Genomic DNA, 27,571 nt, shown 5'->3' with positions numbered 1-27,571 from the left:
CTCACCTTTGCACGATCAGTATTATAGCACTGAGGATGCATCATGAACAGACAGTGGCACTGGTTTATAAAACCTGGAATCGCTGGAGATTACCATCACACCATTCTGACCACTGTATCAGGGAACAGGGCTGCATGAGTCTGTCTGGAGTGCGGCATTTTCTGCACACAACTGTGTCTTACTCTGGCAAGAGAGCTCATTCGCTGAGGTCAGCTGGACAACTTGGGCCTGCAGTACTTGGCAGTCCAGCTGAATACACGAAGCCCCCTCAGGCATATCCAGTGCTTCCAAAGGTTTAGCCAGGTCCATTCTGTTGGCATCAGGTCCATGCCTGTGGCTTAAGTAGTCCTTGCAAACTGTTATTACCGGGGCTTGAGAAATCTGAGCTAGGGATTGGAGCAAGAGTCAGTCTGGGTCAGATACCAGGAGGTCAGAGTTCAAAGCAAGCCAGAGGGTAAAACTGAGACTTGTTTCAGGCAGGGTCAAGTTATCAGGAGCAGGTATTGCAGGGAAAGCAGTCATAGGCAGGGAGAACTCAGTTGCATGGACAACTTCCTGTGTTTGGGTTAAAATATAAGATGGGGACCAGTCAGGACTCCTAGTGTTCCACCAATCAGATTTCAGGACAGGAGTCCTCTGTCTTGAGTTCAGCTGCTATTCTGGAAGTTGTTAGCAGGTCTCTGGGTGGCAAGATAGGGCTGCCTAGTACTTCTACACAGCAAAGAAAAACCTGTGGCTGAAATGAATGGAACAGCTCCATAAGCCCAAGTTGTCTGGCACAGGTCAGTCACAGGTTTTTCTTTGCTGTATAGACATATTCTAAAAGTCCTGTGGACCAGGGTTCAAGACCTCTGGTTCCTGATGCTACCTGACGTCAGTTTTTATCTCCGACAGCATAATTGCTAACTACTATGGAAATGACTGCGATGTCACAAACAAAGCATTATGTTTTAAAGTGGGAAACACGCAGCAGAAAGGAGAAGCAAAGTTTTAGTTTTCATGCAAAATGCAATTATAGTTTATAATATGCCAACACTGCATTATGCCCAAGTCATGCCCATGTGCTGTAACATCACTTTCAATTTAACATTATATGCATAATGGAAGCAACCAAAAAGTACTCCTCCTGCTATACATTTATCACAGGATTATGAAATCATTCATTCCCCAACACAGTGTACTCTGCTGTCCATGGTAACACTACGGCTGGAAGGTTACACTTTTTAGAGGCCCCCACTGTAAATATACTGAAAATTGTTCTTCGTAATAAAAATGAAGAAATAAAGCAAACGTATGATATAGTAACCAAATTGTTTATAAATAGAATGATCCAAAGCTTTCCATTATTAGCAGTTCTTTAATAACTAGTATGCAAGTCATTTCTACACTCAGTGTGCTTACCAAGTTCACTTCTAAGATGAATTAGTTCAATTAACATTTCCATGCCAAAAAATAAGTGCTTTGAACATATCAAAACTGTCTTTTATCAATCTTTTATATAACATTCATAGGAAAACTATATAAAGGAGATTTACTTTAATAACAAATAAAACTTGTATTTCTTTATTGAAAATGAAAATAATATAGACTTTTATTTGAAAAAATATGTGAATTATACAGATGAAAAATTCCTTAAATGTAACAACTTGCTAAAATTCTATTATATTTATATAAATTAGCTATTTCTCTTTCTCTGAATAAGGTGGACTTGTTTCATTTCCTTCTTCTAGGCATCTACATTTTCTTCTCAGGGTAAAAAAAATTCTTTGCAAGGCACTTCTTACTTATTTGCAATATAAATAATTTTGTGCTTCTCAATTATATTAATGTCATGCTCCAGTTGTTTCATCTGTGACTCCAGCCTTTCTTTATGGATCTTCTTTGGTAAGGTGTCTATTTCTACAGAAAGGCCCTGGAACTCATGATGTACCTCTTCCCAATTCTTTTTCAGACCCTAAATCCATTATATGAAAAGAAAACTTATGAGAATAATTTATTTTGTTTAAATGCCATATTTATACAAAGTATTTAGCAATATTAACAAACATTTTGCCCTGTGATATGTGCTTACCTCCCATTAACAATGAACAGATGTTAAAATAATAGATTAACATCTGGATAGCATTTAATGGGGCCAAATAAGTGGGCACAATTCATTAATCTCTTAAAAGTCAATGTGGTAATAGCAAGGATGAATTTGGCCTGGTATCCTAAAATAGGTAGGGTGATCTAAGCATTGCTTACATTTTAATGGAAAGTTAATATATTACAGATTTAAAATGGCATTCTAAAGTGACTACATTTGGCATTACAAATACACAGATAGAGCAAGTCTTGTAGCATGTATCTGTGCATGGTTGTGTTTTATTTGTAATGGCTATTTTTGAAATCTTTAATGATAATCTGGTAATGTAATCTGTAAATTATTTTAAAAAAAGACTATGGCAGCATGTGCATCTAAAGGCAGAATTTGGGCCTGTTTACTTGCTGGTTTGTAATGTTATTTTTCTTTACAATCAAAGGCAGTAAAATATATGTATGAAGCTAGTAGCAATTCAGCAGACATGAGGCATTCTTTACTGTTTTGTATTTAATCATGAAAATTAATATAGGATTTCTGAAACGTTCCTAGAAGAGTCATTACTTTTTGTCATTTAGAGGTACCTTTTAATGTGTGCAATTCAGATCTGATCCTGCACCACTGAAGACAATGGGAGTTTTCACACAGACTCCAGTGTACAGACCTATTGGAGTTTACTTCCTCCCGGGACAAGTGGGGAGTCCAAAACATAAGAGTCAAAATCTCCCTCCAGGGCTGCTCCAGGGGCAGCATAACAATGTGCTGATCCTTCTTATAGGCTAGATTGTAAATTGACGATCTAGCCCTATATAAAAAAAATTATGAATTCTGAATCTGTGAGAAATATATACTGAATCTATTCTCAAAGCTCTTTTTTTCTCATAAAAAGTATACCCAAAGTGAAATTGAGAGAAATTTCAGATTTTTGTCCCTAATTATTTCCATTTATTTGTTGTGACATCATAAAGAATTTAAAAGAAGATATTGGGTTATCCAAATAAAGTAAGTATCTGAAAATTTCTTAACTAGCAAAAAGTACTTCTTTCATCACACTCTGATATCTGAAAAATGTCAGAACAGAATGTTATCAAACAAAAAGAATAAGCATGAGAAATTCCAGCCCAGATGGTAGGGTTCCCCCGTCCCATAAATGTTACAAAGGGCCAATAAATAGGCAGTTACAATGAACATGCTTCCTCTATAATAACTATTATTGTGAGGGTATAAATAAAAGACTCACCACTTTCACAATCCATGGTGCAAACTGAGAAATAGTAGTGGCCTTCTCTCTTTTGCTTTACACAATTTTGCCATTATTGGTGTGAGAGCCTTCTTGTTGACAGCTCCTGACATCTCTGACAGTCTTCCTGTCTGTATCGCTCCACCTCATACCTTGTTTCAAGTCTCAGCTGAAAACGTCTCTTTTTCCCCTTGCCTATACCTCTTTATTTCTCTCTCCCTCTGATATTATTTGTTATCTAATCCTTTTCTAATGCTGGAAAACATTTTGGAATACATGTTGTATGAAATACACTATATATTAAACATGGGGTGTCATGAATTTGGAAAAAAAGAGGAAGTTGTATTTATCTAAGACTCAAAAGGCCCTAATCCTGCAGCTGGATCCCTGGTGTTGAATCCCTGTAGCTGCCTGGAGCTTCAGTGACTTCACTGAAGCTATGGGGGAAGGGATCCAGAACTGAAGCCCCAGATGGGAGGTACCTGTACAATTGAACTTTAGAGCATCCTAAACCTGTGAAATTAGAATCAAATCAGATTGTTTGCCCAGCCCTACCTATAATTATTCTAGAGCTCCATCTAGTGAAAAGCTAGCCAACCCAAATGCATTGTTTTTTGTACACCATAGTACTTTGATACCTTGTATACTTTCCTGTTACTTATATGGAAATACAAATCTAATTTGTCTTTTGTACTTACCACTATGGAACCTAAATCAAAATGCATACCTGTAGGAGACTTTCCCTTTCTTCATCAGAGAGCCGTTTCATGGCTTTTTGCCTCAGAGTCTCCTTGACATAGGCATCATACTCTTCTTGGGCTCTCTTTACTTCCTCATTTCGCTTAATTACGTATTTGGGAGTAAGACCATAATCCTGAAAGGTCAAGGAAAAGTTCCCTATAGAAACTTATAAGAAATCAATGAACCATATGATATAAATATTATCAGTAATTGTATTTTAAATTTACGAAGGGTAGCTTTGAATATTGTTTATTACTATTAAACAATAAAATTCATGTCAGGACCATCTTCTGAAAAGCATCAAGCCTGATTCTCTTGTAGTCCGTCCAAAGTCTGTGAAAATGACTCTCATCAATTTTATGTACAAGGCCTCAGAACCAGATGGAAGTAAACACTGAAACCTCCATATCTAAGGATTGACAGAAGATGCGCCTATTGAAGTTTTAGACCAGTTAACCATAGTGCAACTAATTTTATATCAATACTTTCATTACATCAAATGCCATACTTTGAAATGTACATTCCTTTGCTTTTCATGTGTACAGATTTTGTTATAACATTATATACCATTCAAAAAAGTCAAAATGTTTAATATAATCTGTTGCAGAATGTCTCGGTTATGTCTGAGAGACATAGTTTTGCATTAGGAGTGATATACAGCAGTTTCTCTGGACAGGATTGTGTTTCAAGGTGGTGCACTTCCTTCAGAAGGTCCAAGATGTGCATGGGGAACACACCTACTACATCATCCTTATGAGCACTGTACTCTTCTCATTGCACCCAGTTAAATCTGCTGGAGGAGGCAGTCAAGGGCTCACCTCCTCCCCACCATCTTTGGGGTGGCTTGTGACCCAATGCTTGGCCATTGCATAGGTGGTGCAAGGGATGGGAACATTTTTTGCTCCTTCCTCTGTATTTGCTCACTTGCCCAGCTATTGGGCATGAGGTTCCTATGAATTCCATAGGTAATGTACAAAACAGACAAAAATTCCCTTGACCGGAATGTGGCTTTACATACTAAAATTTACTTTCTAATGGATCTTTCAAAGCTGCTAGAAGTATCAGTGTAGTTTCAAATGTAAAATTCTGCATAAATTGGTGGGTAAGCAAACATAATGAACACAATTTCCTTTGTGATATTTTGTAAGGTTTTTCAAATCAATATCTTGTTCTGTACAGCAATTCTGCATTTATTGCAAGTTTTATAATCTGAAAATGGATTGTCCTCTTTTGGACATAAAACAGGTGCTCATTTGTACGGAAAAGTGTGTGATTAGGTAAAACAGACTGCATATAGCATTTTACTCTTACCCAACTTTTGCAGATGAGAATATAAGGATATTATTAATCCTAATCAGCGTTCACATCACCTTTCATAAAGATCCAATGAGTTAGATGTGAGCTGATATTTATGGATACTAGGCAAATGTATCAGGAGGAGACATATACCAGTACCATTCTGGAATGTAAACTGCAGTTTGTAGAGATTTTGCAATTAGTGAACCAATAACTATTTCAATTTTAGCTTTTTTTGTTACACTGGAGGCTCAGGGTCCTCTGAAGGCTGAGAATCCCAGACATTTTTCTGCTTTATTTCCTCCCCACCGCCTTTGGCCCAAAGCTGCATATCACAACCATCCAGTGCATGGAAAGTTTGGGCTCTATTAGAAGCCTACCAACACCACTCCTGAAATGGCATAGGGTCGCTGCAGAGCAACATGAAGCACTGTTTCCCCAATGACTGAGCATATTGACTTTGCAATACTCCCTGGCTGGCCTAGGAGAGAAGTGAGAGTGAGTCAACTCTGAGGCTTGGTCTACACTACAGAGTTAGGTCGATGTAAGGCAGCTTACATTGATCTAATACAGTCGGTGAACACACTACAGCTTTGCTCCTGCTGATGTAACTGCCCTACTACACCATAACATAATAACTCCACCTCCATGAGAGGCATAGGGCCTATGTCAGTGTAGTTAGGGCGTGCAGTGTCCATGTTGACACCGTGTTACTTACATCGGCTGTTGGCTGTCATTCTTGTGAATTTCACAGCTCCAAGAAAGTCAGGCTGTCATTGGAGGCAAGTGAGGGGCTCTAGCTGGAGCCTGGCTTCCCCCCAGGCTTCCTGCAGGGCTGTGCCCACCCAACTCCCTGCTGGCAACTGGACTGCTGCCCAAAGGCTCTCAGCTCCCTACAGGGAGCCCTGGTGTTGCCTGGAGGCTCCCGGCTCCTCTCTGCTGGGAGCTCGGCTGTCCCCTCAGGCTTTCAGCTCCCCACTGCAGCTGGGCTCCTGGAGGGGAGCTCTGGGCCTGGAGTCCAGGCAGCTCCTGTTGGGGAGCAGGGAGCCTCAGTGCAGCCATCGAGCTCCCGGTGGGGATCAGGAGTCTCGGGGCAGCTGCCACGTTCCCCACGGGGAGACTCTGGGCAGCAACTGGGCTCCCCATTAGTGCTGTGGTTGTAAGTTGACCTACAACCTTTTTAGTGTAGACATGCCCTGATACTCCACAGGATAGCATGTTGTGCAAATTTCAAGCTTGTTTTTGGTGAAAATGTAATGAAAATTAATTTACATAGAAAACTATAATTACAGAGCCAAACCCTGGGAAATGGAGCAAAGCTGAATAAAAGGTCTTTGCTACACCCTAAAATGTTACACAGCTGAAAAACGGACTTGTAAGCATGTCCAAGTGGCTAAGACATGGATGTTACTACAGGATATGGGGAAGTAGCAGGCCACTCTTCTCCCACAACGACTAGGGTTCGATGCAGTGATATACCACAAAAATCTCTATGACAGTGATTCTCAACCGGGAGTACACGTACTCCAGGGAGTACACAGAAGTCTTCCAGGGGGTACATCAACTCATCTATATATTTGCCTAGTTGTACAACAGGCTACATAAAAAGCACTGGCAAAATCAGTACATACTAAAATTTCATACAATGACTTGTTCATACTGCTTTATATACTATACACTGAAATGTAAGTACAATATTTATATTCCAGTTGATTTATTTTATAATTAGATGGTAAAGGTGAGAAAGTAAGCAATTTTTCAATAATAGTGTGCTGACACTTGTATTTTTATGTCTGATTTTGTAAGCAAGTAGTTTTAAAGCGATATGAAACTTGGGATACGCAAGACAAATCAGACTCCTGAAAGGGGTACAGTAGTCTGGAAAGGTTGAGAGGCGCTGCTCTATGACATCCATAGTTGTGCAGAGTCCTTGTAAAAAGTATCTCTTTGGGGCACCTCCCTAGCGAGGCTAGGGCCGCTCAGCATGTCCAGTTACCAACACGGGATTGGCCCAGTACAGGCCACAGACTCTTAGTCCCTTGCAGCGGGCTGCACCCTTGTGGACTTGCTTACTTTGTTTACAGGTGGGGGAAAAGCAGAAGTTCAGACTCAACACAAAACAAGCTCCTGCTGGCATCAATAAAAAGCAAAAATGTCTGTGGCACCACCTTACTTCAGGGGTGCCTGGGCAGCAGCTTTGTTGGAGTCCTTATGGCTGAGTGGCCAAGTCAGTTTCTCTCTATTGGGCTTGCCCCTAGGGTTCACTGGGAGTGTTTCTGTGTGAGGGTTCCCCTTGCTATTTTAGGAACCACTCATTACTCCCTTCTCAGGACTTCCCCCCCTTGCATACTGCAGCTTCCTCGTTTTACAGCCTTCCTCCTTAACATGCATGACTGGCAGGGCCAGAGGGGCGGGGCTATTTTAGCACTGTGGCAAACTGCCAGCACTGCTATGATGGGTTTCGCGCTTTCTCTTCTTGGGGGGGAGTTTCAGGACACCGTTTCTTGCCCCTGAACTGGGATATTAACTGCCCCACTAGTGTCCTAGAGGAGGGGAGTGGAGAGGGAGGGACCCGCCCTCTACTCCAGGTCCCAGCCCAGCGGTAAACCACTTGAACTAGCGGTTCTTTCCACTGGGCTACTTCCCTCTCCTGACCTTCAGCTTGTGGGGGCTTCCTGCCCTCCCTCTGCACAAGCCAATGTCCCTTTACCTAGGGTCTTGGTCTTCTTAGCTCACTGCAGCACTTCTCCAAACTTTCCTCTGGTTCCCTCCAAACTGCTCTCTGCTCCAGCTCCAACTCCAATCCACTCTGTTTCTACTCCTTCAAACTGTTCTCTGCTCCAACACCAATCCTCTCTGCTCCAACACCTTCCCCTGTCTGATTGAAGCAGGGGGTTTATATCAGGTGACTAACTTCAGGTGCTCTAATTGGCTTCAGGTGCTCTAACTAATCTATAGCAAACTTTCTTCCCTCTAAGGGAATAAGGCTCCTTCTAACCCTCTCCTGCTGCCCTCTGGCCATGCTGTTTCACAGCACACAGAGCAGCCCAAACCCCTTTCCTGTTAGTGTAGGATTTATACATGCCTTCACATACCCTCCCACTCAAAAATGACACCAGAGATTCATGTTGGGCAGTGAATGTGCTGTCCTTGTCAGTTGTAATGTCTGTGCCTTGAGAAAAGAAATTAGCATTTGTATGAGCCTTGCCTGCTCTGTGGGACATCTGTACGGCTGTAGAACTAGGTACCAGTTCATGATCCTCGTGTTTGTGTCTTTCCTTATGTGCTGCCATCAGAGGGTAGACGGTCCATAATCAGTGAAAAGGAGGTCCCCAATAAGCAATAATGTGAAGTATCCATGGCCCACTTGATACCCAAGGTTTCCTTTTTGATTACTGAGACATAGAAATAATTTTTGACTCAGGTACAGTATGAGGTGTTCCTCTTTGTTGATGACCTGTGAGTACTGCCCCAAGCCCCACATTCGATGTGCCCATCTAAGTCCTTCGAAAAGTCTGGGTTGAAGAGCATCTGTTTGCATCATAAGCTATCTTGTAATGTTCTAAAGGCCTTACTGCAAGCATCAAACCACTGCATCTTCTGTGGTTTCTCATCCCTCATCAGGTCTGTGAGGGGGGCTGGATGGTTGCAAAGTTTGGCATGAAGTGCCTGTAATATCCAGCCAAACCCAGAAACTGTCTAACTTGCTTCTTGGTCATGGGCCTCAGATAGCTGGCTAAAGCCTGTACCTTGTTCACAAGTGAGTCCACCTCCACCATATTCCCAAGTAGGGGGCATCAGAGTTCCCAATCTTGCTCTTAGCCAGGTTGCCAGTTAGGCTGTTGCTGGCGATTGATGCAATATTTCGGTAACATGGCTAAGATGGCTGTCCCAATCTTGGCTACATATAGTTATTTCATCAGAATAAGCAGTGGCTTATCACCCACATAGGACGAGGACCTGGCCCACTAGTCTTTGAAAGGTCATCGCAGCTCCATGTAGTCCATATGGCATTGTTCAAGAGTGGTACAACCTGAATGGTGGGCAAATGCAGTTTTCTCTCTGGACTCTCTTGTCCATGGAATCTACCCCATACCCTTTTGTAAGATTACGTGTTGTGACAAAGTTCCTCCTCTATCTTGGTGGGTCCTGCGCTTATTGGCAGATTTGTTTGCCTCAGAGATTCACCATGTGGGTCAGGGAACAGCCCAGAGACCTTCCCCTCTGGTAGAACCCACAGTCCAGGTCCTCCTGTGTCTGATCAGGAGTTGGGAGGTTTGGGGGGAACCCGGGCCCGCCCTCTACTCCGGGTTCCAGCCCAGGGCCCTGTGGACTGCAGCTGTCTAGAGTGCCTTCTGGTACAGCTGCACAACAGCTACAACTCCCTGAGCTACTTCCCCATGGCTTCCTCCCAACACCTTCTTTAGCCTCACCACAGGACCTTTCTCCTGGTATCTGATAATGCTTGTACTCTTCAATCCTCCAGCAATATGCCTTCCCACTCTCAGCTCCTCCTGCCTCTTGCTCCCAGCTCCTTGCATGCACGCTGCAAACTGAGGTGAGGTCCTTTTTAAACTCAGATGCTCTGATTAGCCAGCCTGTCCTAATTGATTCTAGCAGTTTCTTCTTAATTGGCTCCAGGTGTCCTAATTAGCCTGCCTGCTAATTCCAGCAAGTTCCTGCTTGTTCTGGAACTGCCCCTGTTACCTTACCCAGGGAAAAGGGATCTACTTAATCTGGGACTAAAATATCTGCCTTCTAACACTCTCCTGTATTCATCTGGCCTGACCCTATCACAGTGTATATATGCACCTTGTTGCCCCAAGAGGTTCCAGTAGCTTATCTATCCTAGGCATGGGACCATAGGTGCCAACTCCGTGGGTGCTCCAAAAAATAGCAGGTACTGAGCATCCACCAGCAGCCCCGTGGATCAGCTCCTCCCCCTCCCTCTCAGTGCTTCCTGAGTGCCACGATCAGCTGTCCAGTGGCATGCAAGAGGCGCTGGGGGGAGGGGAGGAGCAGGGGCAGGGCATACTCAGGGAAGGGGGTGGAACGGGGTAGGAAGAGGTGGGGCAGGGGCTGGAAGAGGTGGGGTGGAGTGGGGGCTTGGGAGATGGGGCAAAATGGGGTCAGGGCTGGGGTCTAGCACCCTCCGGCATAGCACAAAATTGGTGCCTCTGCATGGGGCATGCATCGAACTTGAAAACTGCACTGACTTTATGGAAATCAATTCAAAATCTCATCATACCATTGGGTTTTGGGATGAGAACTATGGAGCTTTGCTACTCACTGTGTGACTCCTCCACCATGCCCAAGTCCAACATAGTTTGGAGTTCAGTCTTGATGGTATCCCACATCCTCCTGGGTAAAGGTCAAACAGTCTCTCTTACTATCCATTCAGGTTCCATCTGAATGTGATGGTTTGTCCAGGAAAGACTGAAAATGTCTGGGGGAATGCTTGTATCAGCAGGTCCAGACGAGTCTTTTGATATGCCCAGAGGGTCTCCCCCTTCTCGACAGAACTGGTCCTTTCCATTGTTGGGATCTTGGCACCCAGCTTAGGGTCTGTGGTAAGGGGAGTGATTAAAAGGGCCTCCGTATCATGCCAGACCTTCAGTAAACTGACATTATAGACTCAGTTTCTATGCTTTTCCCGGGGTGCCATATCTCATTATCTAGGGGCCTACCTGATGAGGTACCTTGAAAAACCCTTGCCATTGGGCTAATAACTTGGATTCAAACTTGACAACAGTAGCACAACTCAGTTGCCTGTCTGGAACACGTGTAGCCCAGCTCCTTGGTTGTAGGCGGCCTCCTCACACCGTTGGGCCTTCTGTAGGTTTTCACAAGTGAAGGTCTCCAACCTTTTAAGCAGCTCATGCAGCTGGAGGACATATTGCACCAAGTTTTCTGCCTGTGGTTCTTGGCTTTCCCATGACTCCTATAAAAAACTGAGGATGCTTCTGGATTGCTGACCGTACAGGGTCTATGATAAGGGGAGTTTGGCCACACCCTGAATCTACTAGTCCTATTACTTCATTTCCCTCTACCCACACTAGGACCACGCCTTCAGTGGGGCTTTTCTTGTGTGCCTGAGTGTCTGCAGTCCATACTTGCCCATAGTCACACTCCAAGTAGGAGTAGTCTTTGCAGAAATGACCCACTTGTCCATAGGAGAAACACTTCCCAACTGATGGTGTGGATACTGGAGGTCGGCACTGTGGGAGGCTCTCCTGTTGGTCTGACTTCTCTTGGGTCTTGATATGATCCTTACTGTGTAGCGATGATAGGGCTGATGAAGAGGTGTTCCCTCTCAGGCTGTTGCCCTTGCTTGTCATCTTGCCATGGAGTCCCAGCCTCCTTTCTGGAAACCAGGGTCCTTGTGGAGGTGAGTCGGGCCTTTTGCCGCATGTCGCTGTCTTCCATTGAGTCCTTCTGTCTCCCAATGACCAGCCCTCATGCGTCTCAGTAGGATTATCAGCAGTTAGATTGTTCTTCATAAAGCCTGTCTCAAGGTCTCACACCTATGCCTGAACACCCAGGTCATTTTTCCTGGAAAGTGAGCTCCAGCACCTGTTCCCCTGTCTGGGACTCTGGCCTCAGCCATCACCAGCAGTGGTCTTTTTAACTTCTGAACTATTACCTGAGGGCATGCATCCAGTAGGTACCTCTCTCTACCAGAAACACTGCCAGGTGGGTCTCCGCTGAGATATCTAAATGACCCTTGTATAGTCCTGGGCTGCTCCCAAATCAAGTTTGCAGTATGTGGCTTGAGCAGGTCCTCACAGCTGGGGCACCAATAGTATGACCCAGTGCTCTGGGGGCCACCTCACAGCAGATGTCACCCACTCAAAAGTAGCGATAAACACCTTGGGGTCATTGGCAGGGCCCATCTTAGCCAGCTTCACTGGGCATCTGTTGGGGGGACATTTGGTGGGGGAGCCTCCGAAGCCCCAGTTGTTCCTTGGGAATAAAGTACTGACAGCATCTGTTGCACCAAGTTCTGTTGTTCCTGTCGGCACATGGCTAATTCCCTTATCATCTGTTGCTGCTGTTGCACAAGCTGTTGTAAGATGCAGTGGCTGCTGCTGCTGCTGTAGGGTGGTCTGTTGCTGCTGAATCTGTGACTCATTTTAATAGCCATTCCAGATACATTATGAGGTTGTATTGGCCAGGTACTTCTCAGCCTTAAACACCACCCCCGCCTTTATTTTTTTGGTCAGCTTGCCCACATTCTTCACCACTTGTAAAGAGTCTCTCTGGGGTGCCTCCCTAGCCAGGCTGTTGACCTCATCATACCTAGTTACCGGTCCAGTACAGGCCATAGCCTGTTGGGCATTGCAGTGGGCCCTGCCATTGTGGGCCTGCTTACTTTTACAAAATAAGCCCCTACTGGGGTCAATAAAAAGCAAAAATGTCCATGGCAGTAGCCAAGTCAGTCTCTCCCTATCAGGCTTGCCCCTGGGGTTTGCTGCACTCTCCACAGAGCCAGGAACCACCCCCTCAAAATAAGCAGAGCCCTGCAACTCTGTGGATATCCGCTTCATATCTGCATCCATGGATGCAAACCATTTTTTTGGATAGTGGATCGGATGCAGATACAACTGTGCGGGGCTCTACTCACTGGTGGTGCCTGGCCTGTGGCGTCTGGCTCAGGCAGTCTGGGGGATGCAGCACACTCGGGGTCAGCAGCCACCAGTCAGTGGCTGGGGCTTGGCGGCAGGCCGGAGTTGGGGTTCTCCAGCAGCCGCTCGCTGCGCTGTTTCCTGTCCAGCAGCTCAGACCCCTGGGGCAGCACCAACATCCCCACCATGGCCTGGCCTGCCTCAGAAGCACTGGCCATGCTCCCAACCTGCCAGCTCCTGGGCAGTGGGGCCTGCCCACAGCTGCAGGGATTGGAGCAGGTGGGGTCCTGGCACCCCACCCCTCTGCCCTGCTGTGATGCAATACGCACTGCTGCTGCTGTGGTGTGTGCCATTACTCGCGAGCCCCCAGGAGCAACATGCAGTGTGATGCCTCTTCCCCCCAACCCCTGCCCCCACATGGCCCCTTGTCGTTGAGACCCCACCCTTGCGCTACACTTTACCCCTAATTCCTGCCCTTGCGCCCCCTCTTTCCTGCAAGACCCCGTCCCCCCACTCACTCATCTATGCTCCCTCCCCCCAACCTGCTACCCTTGTGACAAGGCTTGCTGTTGCAGGTGCGGATACACATAAAAGACAGCTAGCAGATTGCGGATTGATTCTGGTGGATGTGGCTCCATATTTTTGTATCCACGCAGGGCTCTAAGCATAAGGGCTCCTCTTCCTGTTTCAGGAGATATTCTACTCGTTCCCTTCTTGGGGCTTTTTCCCTTGCGGACTGCAGCTTCCCGCTTTTAAAGCCCTTCTCCCTACCATTCGTGATTGGCAGGACTGGAGGGTCAGAGCTACCTTAGTACACAGACTCTCACAGACCCCTTTCCTGTCAGTGAGGGGTTTATACACCCCATCACAGACCCTCTGTGTAGTGTCTGATGCTTGTCTTTTCCTTCTGCACAGTCATCATGTAGGGCCTGATTTTTCACTGACTTGCACTTTGAGTAGCCAGCCATTGAATCCTCTGCAGTCTTGGCTTTCTGATTTGATAGCACTTTATACCCTCACTACACAGTTGTAAATGACTAGTCAAGGTGCAAAATTCTGGAGAATCAGGACCAGTATTTTTTAGCTGCTTTGGAGCCCAATGGAGGCTGCACAAGGATTTGGCCTTACAAATGGAATTTCACAATGAAGGAGTTTCAATATGCACTGCAATACACTGAAAAAGTTTAGGATTTTCATTTCTCCTTCACTAGAAACGGAATTTTCATTGTATTATTTTTGAATTTGGCCCATATTGGAAGATATGTTGTCAGCTGTTAGGTGATAGTCCTTGTAAAAATATGGCTCTTGGTAGTATGTACAGCAATGCCCATTTTACTTCAAATAATTTAAAATCTCAACCCTGTCATTAATAATATTACATACAACCCCCTCCAAAAGAAAACTACATTAAAAGAGTGTTATACAGGTTTCAGGGTCATGCACTCAACAGTTAGAAAATGCCAGATTTGATGTATCACAGTTACAGAACTGACTCCAACTCTGTGACCTCTTTTTGTCCTGGGGTGAGCCCCACAATTCTCCCACTCTTAGACCAGGATCCTGCGGTTACAGCCCCTTGTGTATCTCCCACAATTACTCATCAGGCCTGACTGAGTTCAGCCTCTGCAATTCTTTCCTTAGGGAGCTTGTGACTAGAATTTGTTGGAAATTTCCTAACAAAACAGTTTACTTGGAAAATGCCAATCTATGGATCCCAAAATGTTTAAAAAAACACATGGAAACCTGCCTGTTTCCCTGCCAGCTTGCCAACTCCTGGGGAGTCTGAGCTTCAAGGGTTTGTAGCTCTGGGGCAGCACCACCATGAGGTCTGTCCCAGGGCTGGGGGATCTCAGGGATTCCAGGCTTTCTGCAATTGAATGGAGAGATTAAGGATATGTCTACACAGCAATTAAACACCCACAGCTGGGCTGGGTCAGCTGACTTGAGCTGCAGGACTGTAAAATTGCTGTGCAGACATTTGGGCTCAGGACAAGTCAGAAGCCCGAACAGCTACACAGCAATTTTTAGTTCTACTGCCCAAGCCTCATAAGCCCAAGTCAGTGTCAAGTCTTTTATTCCAGTGGTGCCAAAAGTTTGTTGACAATAGAAGAGAAGGGGAATGAGAATATTCAAAGCTTATATCTGATCCAAACCTGAACAAAATTTCATGGTGAAAAGAAAAGGCACTTCTCTGGTCCTAGGGCTTTCTCCCTGATGAATTTCAAATGTCCACTGCAAACAATGGAGTATTAGAAATTCTCAGAAAAACTCAGATGCATCTTTTAAAATGCAAAATGTTAGGCAACCCAAATATAACCCCCCTACAATTTAACAAAACATACCTTTTTATTAATGTATTTTGGGACAAGTCCTGAAGTTTCAAGGAGATATTTGTTTCCTTGTCTTGTGTCAACACAAATAGGTTGAGGCTTCTTAGCCACTCCCATGATCACATTTGCTGCATTTGTATTTATGAAATTCTTTTTACTTTGAATTCCCATAAGTGGGTGATCTTTCACATGTGGCACTGATGGTATTGTTAGTAACCTCTTTCTTCCTTCATCTCTTTTTCCTGTGGAATTAAGCATATGAACATCCTTGTAGCTAGTATAAAGCACTAAATCATTTTTCAATGTTAGCATTCTCAGGTATCTCAAGTGGGAGAAACAACTAAAACTGAAAGAAAAAAATGTACAGAATTATTCTGAAATGAATATCAACTAGGTTAACACCATAAGAATGGCTTGGGGAACTACTGTAATGAAAAACTACTTAAAGTTAGTTGGACCAAAAACCTACAGAAAATCTACATGGCTTCTGATCAGGTTTTACACTGTAAAATCCATTTAAAAGTACTATCGTGTAAGACTTGATCCATATTTTTTCTGCTAGCTGTCGGAGAATTATACTACTTAACTTATGTTTTACCATCATCAAAGAAATATTTTTAAAATGTGTATAATATTTTATAAAATTAAACGTGTGCATTACTTTACATGGAAGAGAAAAATTAAATGTTTATACTTAGGTATTTTAGCTCTCTTTAATACATTTTGTCTTTTTAAAAATAAATTACTCAAATGGTCTCATTTTGCTCTTCATTTCATCTACCTTCCTATCTGCTCTGTTCCTCTATCCGCTTCTAAACCCATGCAAATGCTTGCCTGATCTTCCTCTCTCCCTACACATTCTGCTCACACTTGTGGCTTCCTTCTCCCCTGAACATGCTGTCAAGTTGTCTCATTCTCTCTCTCACGGAAAGACGCCGGCAGTTCTAGTCCTACTGGAAGCTTCCGTCACTGAAGGTAGCTTCTGTTTCCTCTCCTCCTCCTGTATGACAGCAGCCCACTAGTGAAAGCTGTAGTGATGATTCATCCTCTTTGTTTTCAGCTGCTTTTACAACTGCAGAGGCAGCTGGAAACAAGGAGAAGATGCAGTACCAAATAATCAACCAGCTCTCTGTGAGCCACCAGTAAGTGTTCAGTGGGCCATTAGTGGGCCACACACCAGAGTTTGAGAACTAGTAAAAGTATGTTTCTGTACAATGGATTATGTAGTAAAAGGCTAACAGTGAAAGCAGCTTTTGTAAAACTGTTGGGAGGTACTGTCATTCAAGAGAGCAACTATTTTATTTGTAATACCTTCAATTCTTGACATATTACATTTAGGTACTACACCACATACGGTACATACTGTCTTTGTAATTCTGCTTCTTTCAATTGATCATTACACAGGATTCTCACTCTTGAGTCTCATACATTTAGATGGAGACTGACTGGGAATTCTCAAAACTAAGGAGTTTTTGAGGGTTGCACCTTTATCACACCCATCCAGCAATGCCATGAGGCAGAACACTGTTCTCCAGCAGCACGAGTGATACAACACAGCGGAGCACTCAACTGTCATTCCTTTTTTGAGCAAAAAGATGAAACATTCAACTAAGTACATTCATACAGGTAAAAATCCTAGGAGATTATATCAGTAAAGAAGCAGAATTACAATGTAAGTGATTTCTCCTTCTTTAATGATACCATCATCCAGGATTCTCACTTTCAGTGTACATAGCTTGAGGGATGTCCTTTCCACTAAAAAAATCAGTAATACAAACTGCATCCGACAGTGATGAAAATATCAATCCATATTAAATAAACAACTAGTAAGGTTTCTTTCCTTTCTTTCCTTTTTTTAAATAAGGGAAAGGAAGGATCAGGGAACTCCAAAGAAAATCAGCCAAAAAACCAAAGATCTTCCAGACTGAATCCAATAAAAAGAAAATTTGCCAACCTAAACACGGGGTAGCACAAAAGACACAAAAATTCTAAACAGTGGGAGAGTTCACACCCCTTTACTTCAGAGGTATAGGCCTGGGAAGCCAATGAAGGATTTACTGGGAGCGGAAGATTACAAGAAACATAAGCTACATAAACGCAAGCCAGGAGGGTCATGTAGCTATCTGCATTTGTCTACGTTTAAAACATCCCTGAGGTTCATAGCAAAAGCTGCTTGCTCTATTTCTGATAGTGTCAGAGAGGATGTGACCTTCTAAGTATCAGCTATCCAGATCATACTAATAAGAGATGGTAATAATTAGGGCCCTACCAAATTCACGGTCCATTTTGGTCAATTTCACGGTCATAGGATTTTAAAAAATTATAAATTTCACGATTTCACATATTTAAATCTGAAATTTCATGGTGGTGTAACCATAGGGGTTTTGACTAAAAAGGGTGTTAGGCAGGTGGTTGCAAGGTTAGGTCTTGGTATTGCCACCCTTACTCCTGCTCCGCTGCTGCTGAAGGCGCTGCATTCAGAGCTGGGCAGCCGGAGAGCAGCAGCTGCTGGCAGGAGCCCAGCTCTGAACACCACTGCCAAGAGCAGCGCAGAAGTAAGGATGGCATGGTATGGTATTGCAACCCTGACTTCTGTGCTGCTGCCTTCAGAGCTGGGCCCTCGGCCAGCAGCCGCCACTCCTCAGCTGTCCAGCTCTGGAGGCAGCAGCGCAGAAGTAAGAATGGCAAGGTCTGGTATTGCCACCCTTACTTCTGTGCTGCTGCTAGTGAGGTACTGCCTTCAGAGCTGGGTGTCTGGCCAGCAGCTGCCACTCTCCAGCCACCTAGCTCTGAAGGCAGCACAGAAGTAAAGGTGGCAGTACTATGACCCCCCTACAATAACCGTGCAACCCCCCATAGCTCTCTTTTGGATCAGGACCTCCTGTTTTAGAAACGCAGTTTTCACCCATGAAACCAGTATAGCAGTGGTTCTCAAACCTTTTTTTCCGCGGACCACTTGAAAATTGCTGTGGGTCTTGGTGGACCACTTAATGATCTTTCCAAATGTTGTTTGTACCATTAGCTAACTATTGTAGAGCGCTTTGGATAAAAGCGTTATATAAAAAACCCCCGTAGTAATAATAAACGTTTTTTTGTTCTACAAATAAAAGCACACAACTCATATGTTAATATCAGTAGTCTTACCTTTCTAATGTGATGGATGTGCCCTCTCTCCCCCACCGTGGCAGCCCCCGAACAGGGGCTGGGAAGGAGGAGGGGTTTTGCCTTCTCCCCCACCACAGCAGCCCCCGAGCTGGGGCTGGGAAGGAGGAGGGGGCTTGCCTTCTCCCCCACCGTGGCAGCCCCTGAGCTGGGGCTGGGAAGGAGGGAGGTCTCTCCCTCTCTCCTCTACCCTTCATTTTCTTGTGTGCAGCCGCCCAGGCACGCACCTTAGAGGGAACTATCTGCGGACCACCTGAATGGAGCTCATGGACCACAGTTTGAGAACCTCTGCTTTATAGTAAAAAGGTAAGAGTACCCAAAAGACCAGATTTCACGGTCTATGATGTGTTTTTCATAGCCATGAATTTGGTAGGGCCCTAGTAATAGGCAGTCCTTAGTCATGTCCTCTTTTAATAACAATACCCAAGAAACTGTTGGGAAAAAAAACAAGAGTTTGGATGGACCTCCACTGTTTCAGCTCTCCTCTACACAAAATCCCAAGGATGTGTTGATGTTGAACTTTGGGAGAAGCATCTCACCAAGACCAGCACTCAGGCCTGGGGAAGCTGTGGCACTTATTAAACACTGAAGATGTATACGTATTCAAACTCTACTGTCTGTTTCACCTTCTTTTATCTGTCAAGATATGTCACTGGACCTTGCTGTAGTCTTTCAGGGGGTCTCTGTTGCTCCCTGACTGGCTTTCTTTGGTTAGCCCCCAGTCAGGACAGTTTTTGGCCTCTGGCCTCTAATTCGGCCTAGTGGTCTGCTTCAGTCCCTATGGGCTGCATTTTCAGAGGCAGCATGGTAGAGGGGTGTGACCCCTTTATTGTCCCAGGCCTTTCTACCTCCTTTCCTTCTTTGAGCTCTCTCCTTTTACAGCAGGCCTTGTTTCTCCTATTGGTTGCAGCTGAGGGTCTGCGTCCATGATTGGCAGTTGTGGCAGCTGCTTGGAGGTGTGGCAATGCTGCTTGTCTGTAGGCAGGAGTGGCTCCCCTCCCCCTTCTTCCTTTGTTCAGTATGGGGTTTGTAGACCCCATTACAAGGTACTTTCTGTGTTCCCTGCTGCTATAGCAGCCAAGTGATTCCTAATAATTAATTTATTTATTCTCATAACATGCCTGTGCTGAGTATCTACAACTTTTACTGAAGTCAGTGGCAGCTGGAGGTCTTCCAACACCTCTGAAAATCAAGCCTCCCATGAGGCTTTATGGAAATATGCTTAGAATGTGTTTTATGCTACATATGCCATGTAACATGTCTCTAAGGTTATTATCTACTGAATGTATTAATCCTATTTGTATGCATGTATCATTTTTGTATTTGAAGTTATGAATGTTATGAATGTTGTCTGTGTACTGGCTTGATTTCTAAACAACCTTAGTAGAGCATTTGGTCAGTTCCTGGAGAAAGGAAGGTTGAAATGAAGTACCTAATCAAGAAACACTTAAAGGACAATGGATCTTGGAATGCTCCAATCCACATAAAAAGTCTACTTGAGGATGTTCAAGGTAGCATGTAAACAATGGATGCTACCTGTAAAAACTGTGAGTCATGCATGGACATGTGACTTGCCCAGGCGACTCCTAAACTCCATCTTGGAGCTGGACTTTGCATAGGAGTGAGGAGGGGGTCTCCACCCACAAGAGAAAGTCTATTTAAACCCCTGGGAGACCCTTCCATTTTGTCTTCAGCTGGCTAAAGAGAAAGCATCTCCACCCCCCAGGATAGTTGGAAGAAACTAGAACAAAGGGCAGTGACTGCAAGGGGTGTGAGTGATTGCTGGACCCAGGCTAAAAGGAGATTAGTCTGTAAAAGGGAGCATTCTGGAACCGGTGAGGATCTTATCTGTATTCAGTTTGATTAGACATAGATTTGCACATTTTATTTTATTTTGCTTGGTAACTTACTTTGTTCTGTCTGTTACTACTTGGAACCACTTTAATCCTACTTTCTGTATTTAATAAAATCACTTTTTACTTATTAACTCAGAGTATGTATTAATACCTAGGGAAGCAAACAACTGTGCAGATCTCTCTATCAGTGTTATAGAGGGCGAACAATTTATGAGTTTACCCTGTATAAGCTTTATACAGGGTAAAATGGATTTATCTGGGTTTAGACCCCATTGGGAGTTGGGCATCTGAGTGTTAAAGACAGAAACACTTCTGTTAGCTGCTTTCAGGTAAACCTGCAGTTTTGGGGCAAGTAATTCAGACCCTGGGTCTTTGTTGGAGCAGACGGAAGTGTCTGGCTCAGCAAGACAGGGTGCAGGAGTCCTGAGCTGGCAGGGAAAGCAGGGGTAGAAGTAGTCTTGGCACATCGGGTGGCAGCTCCCAAGAGGGTTTCTGTGATCCAACCCATCACACTATGAATGAAGGATACCTAGTTTGTCTGAAGACCAGAATCAGACAAAAGAAGAAGGTGATCAAGGGGGTTGTGTGGCACCACATCTTTCTTATAAATGCTTATGGCAGACTCCTACCAATAAACCCTGGTGCTCGTGCTCCTGGGGCTTCACTCTATTTTTAGCACATTAGCTCAATGAAAGCTAGCGCAAATATATCTCCTCGAGCTGGGAATCATACCCCCAGCTTGTAGACACACCCTAAGGTATAAATGCACTGGTGCCTAACAAAGGTGCTGAAAAATTCTGAGGCCATGACATTCAATCCCTGGGAAGGGGATGCCTGAGTTACACTGCAGCACTGAAATACTGTCATACCCCAGGGTGCAGGCAATTTGACCTAGTGGTTGGAACAGGAGTCTGGTCTAGTGATCAGAGCAAAACCAGAGGGCAGGAGATGAGCCATTAGTCAAAGCCAAGAGTCAGGAGTTCTGAGGAAGGTAGGGACCAGGGCTGGAGCAGGAGCAAGTGCTGGTACAGGAAGTAGGTATGGCGCAAATGCAGACAGGAAACACGCTGAACAGCCTCAGCGCTGTTATTGCTACAAAGGCTTGAATGGTGAGCTGTTGACCCTTCTGTCCAATCAGGGAACACAGTCACTTGGTGAGGGTTTATTGGACCCAGTCAAGTTCATTGGGTTGCTAGGCAACCGCACGCAGAGCCAGATGAGTTCTTGACAAATACTGAGCCTCAGCAGGGGCTCTGTTGTGTTGTAGTTATTCAGAAGCACTGATACACTGACACCCCAAAGAGATACCAAAGCATTTGGACCCCTATGGAGCCCTGAAGCACCAAACTCAAATAGGGACATAGTGACTGTTCTGAGGAGCTGACTCAACATGCTTTCATAGGGCATCAAAGTATCAAGTCTCAGTAAGATAGGTGCACTAGAGCTATTCTGAAGTGCTTAAACAATAAGAGATCACAGTCATACTGAAGTGCTAATCCTTAAAAAAGGCACCAGGGCCTGCCCTGGAGTACAGGTACACCTACACCTGCTCTAAGGCCTATCCTGAGGCATCATTGTGCCAAAATGCCAAGGTTCTGAGCTCTGAGGCATTGAACTTGTTAGGTGCTGTTGCAATGAGCTCCAACATTCCAATGTACTGAACTCTGATGCACCACGTTCTACTAAAGCTGTGCAAGTTTTATTCTGAGGCTTCACAGTTGGTTGCTGCATTGAAGCCATTTCCAGATGCCTTGAGGTCACCAATGCCTACTCTGAGGGTCTGAGGGCCAAACTTCTGAGTCATCAAACTCCCAAGCTGCATTTTCAGCCCCAACAGCTATTTTCAATGCCAAAGTTTCCCCTAGGCTCTGGGCAGGTCCAGATGCTGGGCTACCATGTTGCTCCCAGACACAATTGTTTACTGTACACTGAACATTTTCACTTCTCAAGGCTTGACATCCAGAGACCTCACAATGCCACAGCAAATTCTGACAGTGGCACACTTACAGCAGTCTGGTTGCACTGAAAATGATGTCTCTGCAGATTAACTGCCCTGGTACAACCGGTCAGGAAAGTGGAGACTAAAATTGCCAAGTCCCTCTAACAAGGATAGGGGTGTGTGTACAAAGCCAGACTGCTGGCAAAAAAACCCTCTCAAAGTTGAATATCCCACTTACTGATGGCTTAGTGGGATGCAACACTCCAAAATGTTTCTGCTTTGCGTATTTTAAGACAGTCTCACACTACAGGTTTGAGATCCAAGAGCAAGTATCAAAGAGTGGCAGCAAAGAATCCTGTGGCACCTTATAGACTAACAGATGTTTTGCAGCATGAGCTTTCGTGGGTGAATGCTTGCATCCGAAGAAGTGGGTATTCACCCACGAAAGCTCATGCTGCAAAACATCTGTTAGTCTATAAGGTGCCACAGGATTCTTTGCTGCTTCTACAGAACCAGACTAACACGGCTACCCCTCTGATACTATCAAAGAGTGATAATCCTGCGGTGATAGTATCCTTAAGAAAATCTTACATACTTTCCCCAGCTCTCTTCAAGTTTTAAAATCATTGGGTTGAGACAACTTCAATATGTAACTTCCTTGCTCTTGTGAATAACTGTTTTTAACTTTCTAATTTGTATTATTTGATTTAAAATATTCATATTAATGACCTAAAATGGCTGATGTATAATCTAAATTAAATATTTACATAAAACACACCATCAACCTTAAAATCACACTTGTTAGAATTTTTTAACCTACTATTGTTACAACTAATATCTCAGATTACTGTAACCAAGAAATTAATTATTTTTCTCTATTTTCAGTTTGCCTTGTGCATTTGATAGTGCTCTTTATATAATCAGTTGTACTGTTTTCCAGTCAGCTAGTTAGTCACTTTCCCTTGGTGTTTGTTAATGACTTTTACATAGCAAAAGAAGGGAGAAAAAACATTAAAAAAAATCAGAACAATGATTATTAAACCACAAATACTGGCGAGAACACAAGGGCAGTCATAGCATATAGAACTAGTTTAAACTTTAAAAATACGACTAGATTTCAGGTTAATGGGTTCATTTTCAATACTGATACAAATCCTAAAAATACAAGAAACATATGTTATTTTTCACATATTTATGCCAAAAACATACTGTCTGGTAGCTTTGGTTCCTTTGAATGTTTCAGAAGAAAGTTTTTTGGAGATGGTACTTCATTTTTTGCTGGTCCCATAGTTTTCCATGGAGCTCTATTTTCTTCTATTTCATGTTTCACAGATGGTCTAAATGTTGATATATATCTTTAATGTTGAAAAAATAACCAGAAAGTAGTTAAAAGTCAGAAAGTGTGTGTGTGTGTATGTGTGTGTGTGTGTATATATATATATATACCTCTGCCCCAATATAATGTGACCCTGATATAAGACAAATTTGGATATAACGTGGTAAAGCAGTGCTCCGGGGGGGTGGGACTGCGCACTTCAGTGGATCAAAGCAAGTTCGATATAACACGGTTTCACCTATAATGCGGTAAGATTTTTTGGCTCCCGAGGACAGCGCTATATTGGGGTAGAGGTGTGTGTATATATATATATATATATATATATATATATATATATATATATTGCTGTCTTTGTCTATAGTTAATATTCAGATAAATGTTGTGGCTCCACAAAAATGCTTTAGGTACTGCATACAAAAAGTAAGTCATTATAGCAACATTTTAATGAGATTAAAGCATAATTTTGCATTACACACATTGCTTGGTCTTCTTTTTAAATCATCTGCATCTTAAAATGACATTTTCTTGTGGGTCTTCAATCCAGCAGGATTAGCACATCAACTTCATTATACTTTGTTCAAAGATCATTCAAAATATGCATACAAGGTTTCGGAATGAAGACTTCAACTACATTCATGGGACTTTCCAGAGTTGAGCATATACAGTATAGGAAGAGAGCAAGCCACAATATACAATACATACTTTACATAGCATTCCTCCAAAAGAGGCAGCTTCTGCCAATGGACAGAGTAAAGAACCACATTATTAATTGTTATTATTATTAATAATTATTATTATTGGTACTGCTGTAGCACCTAGGGGCCATAGTCATAGACCAGAACCCCACTTTACTAGGCACTGTACAAATATTTTTAGATTATATTGCAATCACTTATATTGAGGCCAAAAACTTACTATTTTTCAAAAATGGATTAGACATTTATATTGACTATGACAGCATCTATAGTTACATTAGATAAGATAAAATTATATTATAAAGGTTTACACAGTCTCATGCTTCAGAACATATGTTAACCACTTACTGATGGGGATTATGTAAAAACTTCTCCTATAGGTGTGTTATTTCGTAATTGTCCACTGGCTGCAGGGTTTCTTTCACCTTCATCTGAAGCATCTGGTATTGGCTAATGTCAGAGTCTAGACTTAAGGTATGTCTACATTATTCACCAATGTAGACCAGGCCTAAAAGGAACATTGGTTGGAGCCAGTACAACAAGTTCTATGTTCCAATATCATATACTTCTTATATGGCATAAGGCTGCTCCCGAATGACTGAAATCAATGGCAATTTTGTCACTGGCTTCAGTGAGTGCAGATTTAGGACTAAGAGCCCAGGCATGGAAGAATTTATACACTATATGTCCATAATTCTGGACATGATATCTGTAATGCAATAAGGGTGCTCTCCTTGAGAATGGCACCCTAACTTACTTTGTTCAAAGGGGTGCTTACTTGTGTGACAAAAACCTGAAAGGAACAATAATAACAACAACAAAAGACACGTGGATTTATGGGCACATCTATCTTGTCAAGATATGGATCCCTAGTGGTATCAAATTGTAGTACCCAAAAATGGTTTTTGTTAATAATAATACATAATAATAACATTAAGATTAAAACTGGAATGTATCAAAGTCATAGAACAAACTGTGCAGTCCTCCCAAATGGCTAAACCCTAAGCTGTTACCCAACAATATGTGATGCATTTTCAAGTATGGTAAAGGCAAAAAAAGACAATATATATAGTACAACCTAGTTAATCAAAAAAAGAACAGAAGGAATTACTTTGGTTAAACAGGTTCAGCTGAATGGGAGTCATGGTAGCAGCATTAACAAAAATGTGCACAGAGGTAAAGGTGTTGCAAGTGCCAGACAGATCATTTCTTTTTATTACAGTCTTTAGATGCGGGTGATCTAAAAGACAGGGAATCACCTTCAGGTTAACAGGGAGATTGGGATTCAAGAAATTTCACATAAATAGTACTGTACTGTACTATTTTGTTTTGCCTGAAAAATACTTTGATTGTGTGACTTATTGTGGAATACTGTACAACTGTCTTCTAGGTACAATCAAATCATGAATAAAAGTGAATGGACAGAACAGGTTGCAACTACCATGGCTCAAAGCTTGTAAAACCAGAGGGAGAGAGCGAGAGAGACAGAATGCTATTAGAATTAAGGTGAATTTCCATTTCCTTCCTGTAGTGGTTCCCTATGGTTCTGAGCACTTAAATAAGAAATGCCTAGCATTTCCCTAAGTTGATGAAAGGATTTTTCTGAATTGTTGGGTTTTTCATTTAAGAATCTGCTTTCCTTCTTCAATCATTCAAGCTAAGCTACTGAGGTCCAGAAATTGAGGTTATGGTCTCTGAGCTCTGGGTAGGAGATGCTTCCTTCTCATACGATTTAAAAACTGGAGAACAAAAAAAGAAATGTAGAGCTTTTGACATGTATGAGGAGAAGGGTCTTAGGATAGCTTCTCTCCTTGACTATTCTTATATCATGTCATTGGATTTCCCCCTCTTCCTTCCCAAATGTGAATCAGACAAGTCCCTTTTAATGTGCTAAATGTTTTGTGTAACTTACAAGACAAAGTGAAGGAAATAATTTTTCAGTTATGGAGGATGCAGACAATGGGTTAATGAGGGTAGCAATGCAACAGAATTTAAATTAAAAGCTCCTTGGGGCAGGAAACACCTTCCTCTCTATTTTGTATAATGTCAAGAGCATTCATAGAATAGAAGGAACCTCTGGTGATCACCTAGTCCAACCTGCAGCAAGACAAATCCCCAGACAGTTTTTTTTTTAACCCCAGTTCCCTAAATGATTGAACTCACAACTCTGGGTTTAGGAGGCCAATGCTCAAACCACTGAGCTATTCCTCCTCCTGAGGGCTATATTGTTGGTGTACATTAAATTATAAATAATGAAAAGATGAACAGGCCTACAACATGCTCCATTTTTCATATATAAAAGGTGCAGAACCCAGCAATGTGACAAATTAGCAATGTGGACACCTTAGTTGGGTAAAGTCTGGACATCTTTGTCCTGTTAACTCATTAACACTTCCATTTATTTTATAAAAGGAGTGTGCAAAAGGTTGTATTAAATTTGGTTTGTATTTTATATAATAATATAACGGTTAGTAACAAGCCATAGCAAGTGTCTTGTCTGGGTATATATTTACAGCTTCACCATATCAATTCCCCAGGTGAGCTAATAAAAACTGGAGTGTATTAAACAAAGTCACAGAACAAACTGATTCTTTCTTACCCACGTACCTTGGTAGTTTGATTGGCTTCTCCTCCACCCGCGGTAGGAGATTATATATGCTCTCTTGGGCGCACAGCGCTGTCATCCTTGGCTTGATGGGGCCCTAGGGATAATACATTTACATTGTATGCACTGTTGAGGAATCTCCCATGTTTGCTCCCTCTCTTTTTTCTCTGTCATTTTCTCAATCCCTCTTTATCTGCTTCCCTTTCTCCATCTCGTTTTTCCACCCCCCCGCTACTCCCCCCTTTTCTCTTCCACCACTCTTTCTTTTCAGCCCTCCTTTTCCCCTGCCTCCTCCTTTCTGTCCTGCGACCCTCTCCCACACCATCTCCCTCTCTTCATTCCTCCTCCTCTCCAGCACGCTATTTCCCCTCATTCGCCTCCTATCCCCATCACCCCTCGCTTCCCCCCAACCCGTCCCGTGGCTCCCTCCTTCCCTCACCCTGCTCCGCTTGGTCCCGCTTCAGAGAAGATGATGCTACTAGGGATTTGCCTACTGTTGTCTCTTCAGTTGCTATGGGAAACTATTGCTTAGTAACGCCTGTATGGAGGGGAGGGGCTATTTGTGACCTCATTTCCTTCTCTCTGAGCCCGCGAGCAACTTAGGGGGCGGTACACAACACCAAGAATGGGAAGATGGATGCTGCGCACGCGCACTATGCTAGCCGG

At 43.3% G+C, this 27,571-nt stretch overlaps 1 protein-coding gene across 2 annotated transcripts; it reads right to left on the bottom strand.

Moving 5' to 3' along the window:
• Positions 1-1,343: 1,343 nt before the first annotated feature.
• ENKUR (enkurin, TRPC channel interacting protein) lies at positions 1,344-27,555 on the bottom strand. Of its 2 annotated transcripts, XM_039521126.1 has the most exons (6): positions 27,345-27,555; positions 26,908-27,002; positions 23,479-23,624; positions 15,325-15,554; positions 4,048-4,194; positions 1,344-1,954 (listed from the first exon to the last, which is right to left on the bottom strand). In XM_039521126.1, the coding sequence occupies exons 2-6, from the start codon at positions 26,982-26,984 to the stop codon at positions 1,781-1,783; spliced, it is 774 nt and encodes a 257-aa protein (XP_039377060.1). In that variant the 5' UTR covers positions 26,985-27,002; positions 27,345-27,555; the 3' UTR covers positions 1,344-1,780. The 2 variants fall into 2 exon arrangements, with proteins under 2 accessions (XP_039377060.1, XP_039377061.1); XM_039521127.1 differs by lacking the exons at positions 26,908-27,002; positions 27,345-27,555 and adding an exon at positions 24,082-24,326.
• Positions 27,556-27,571: the final 16 nt, after the last annotated feature.

Source organism: Mauremys reevesii, linkage group 2 (assembly GCF_016161935.1).
Source record: "Mauremys reevesii isolate NIE-2019 linkage group 2, ASM1616193v1, whole genome shotgun sequence".
In the NCBI taxonomy this organism is placed as follows: domain Eukaryota; kingdom Metazoa; phylum Chordata; order Testudines; family Geoemydidae; genus Mauremys; species Mauremys reevesii.
This window is presented reverse-complemented; position numbering and strand designations above follow the sequence as displayed.

Coding starts and splice junctions, on each gene's coding strand:
- ENKUR (XM_039521126.1), bottom strand. CDS start 26,984: ATGACAGCGCTGTGCGCCCAAGAGAGCATATATAATCTCCTACCGCGG. Junction 23,625..26,907: donor AAGCCAATCAAACTACCAAG/GTACGTGGGTAA, acceptor TCAACATTAAAG/ATATATATCAACATTTAGAC. Junction 15,555..23,478: donor GGAACCAAAGCTACCAGACA/GTATGTTTTTGG, acceptor TTAATTCCACAG/GAAAAAGAGATGAAGGAAGA.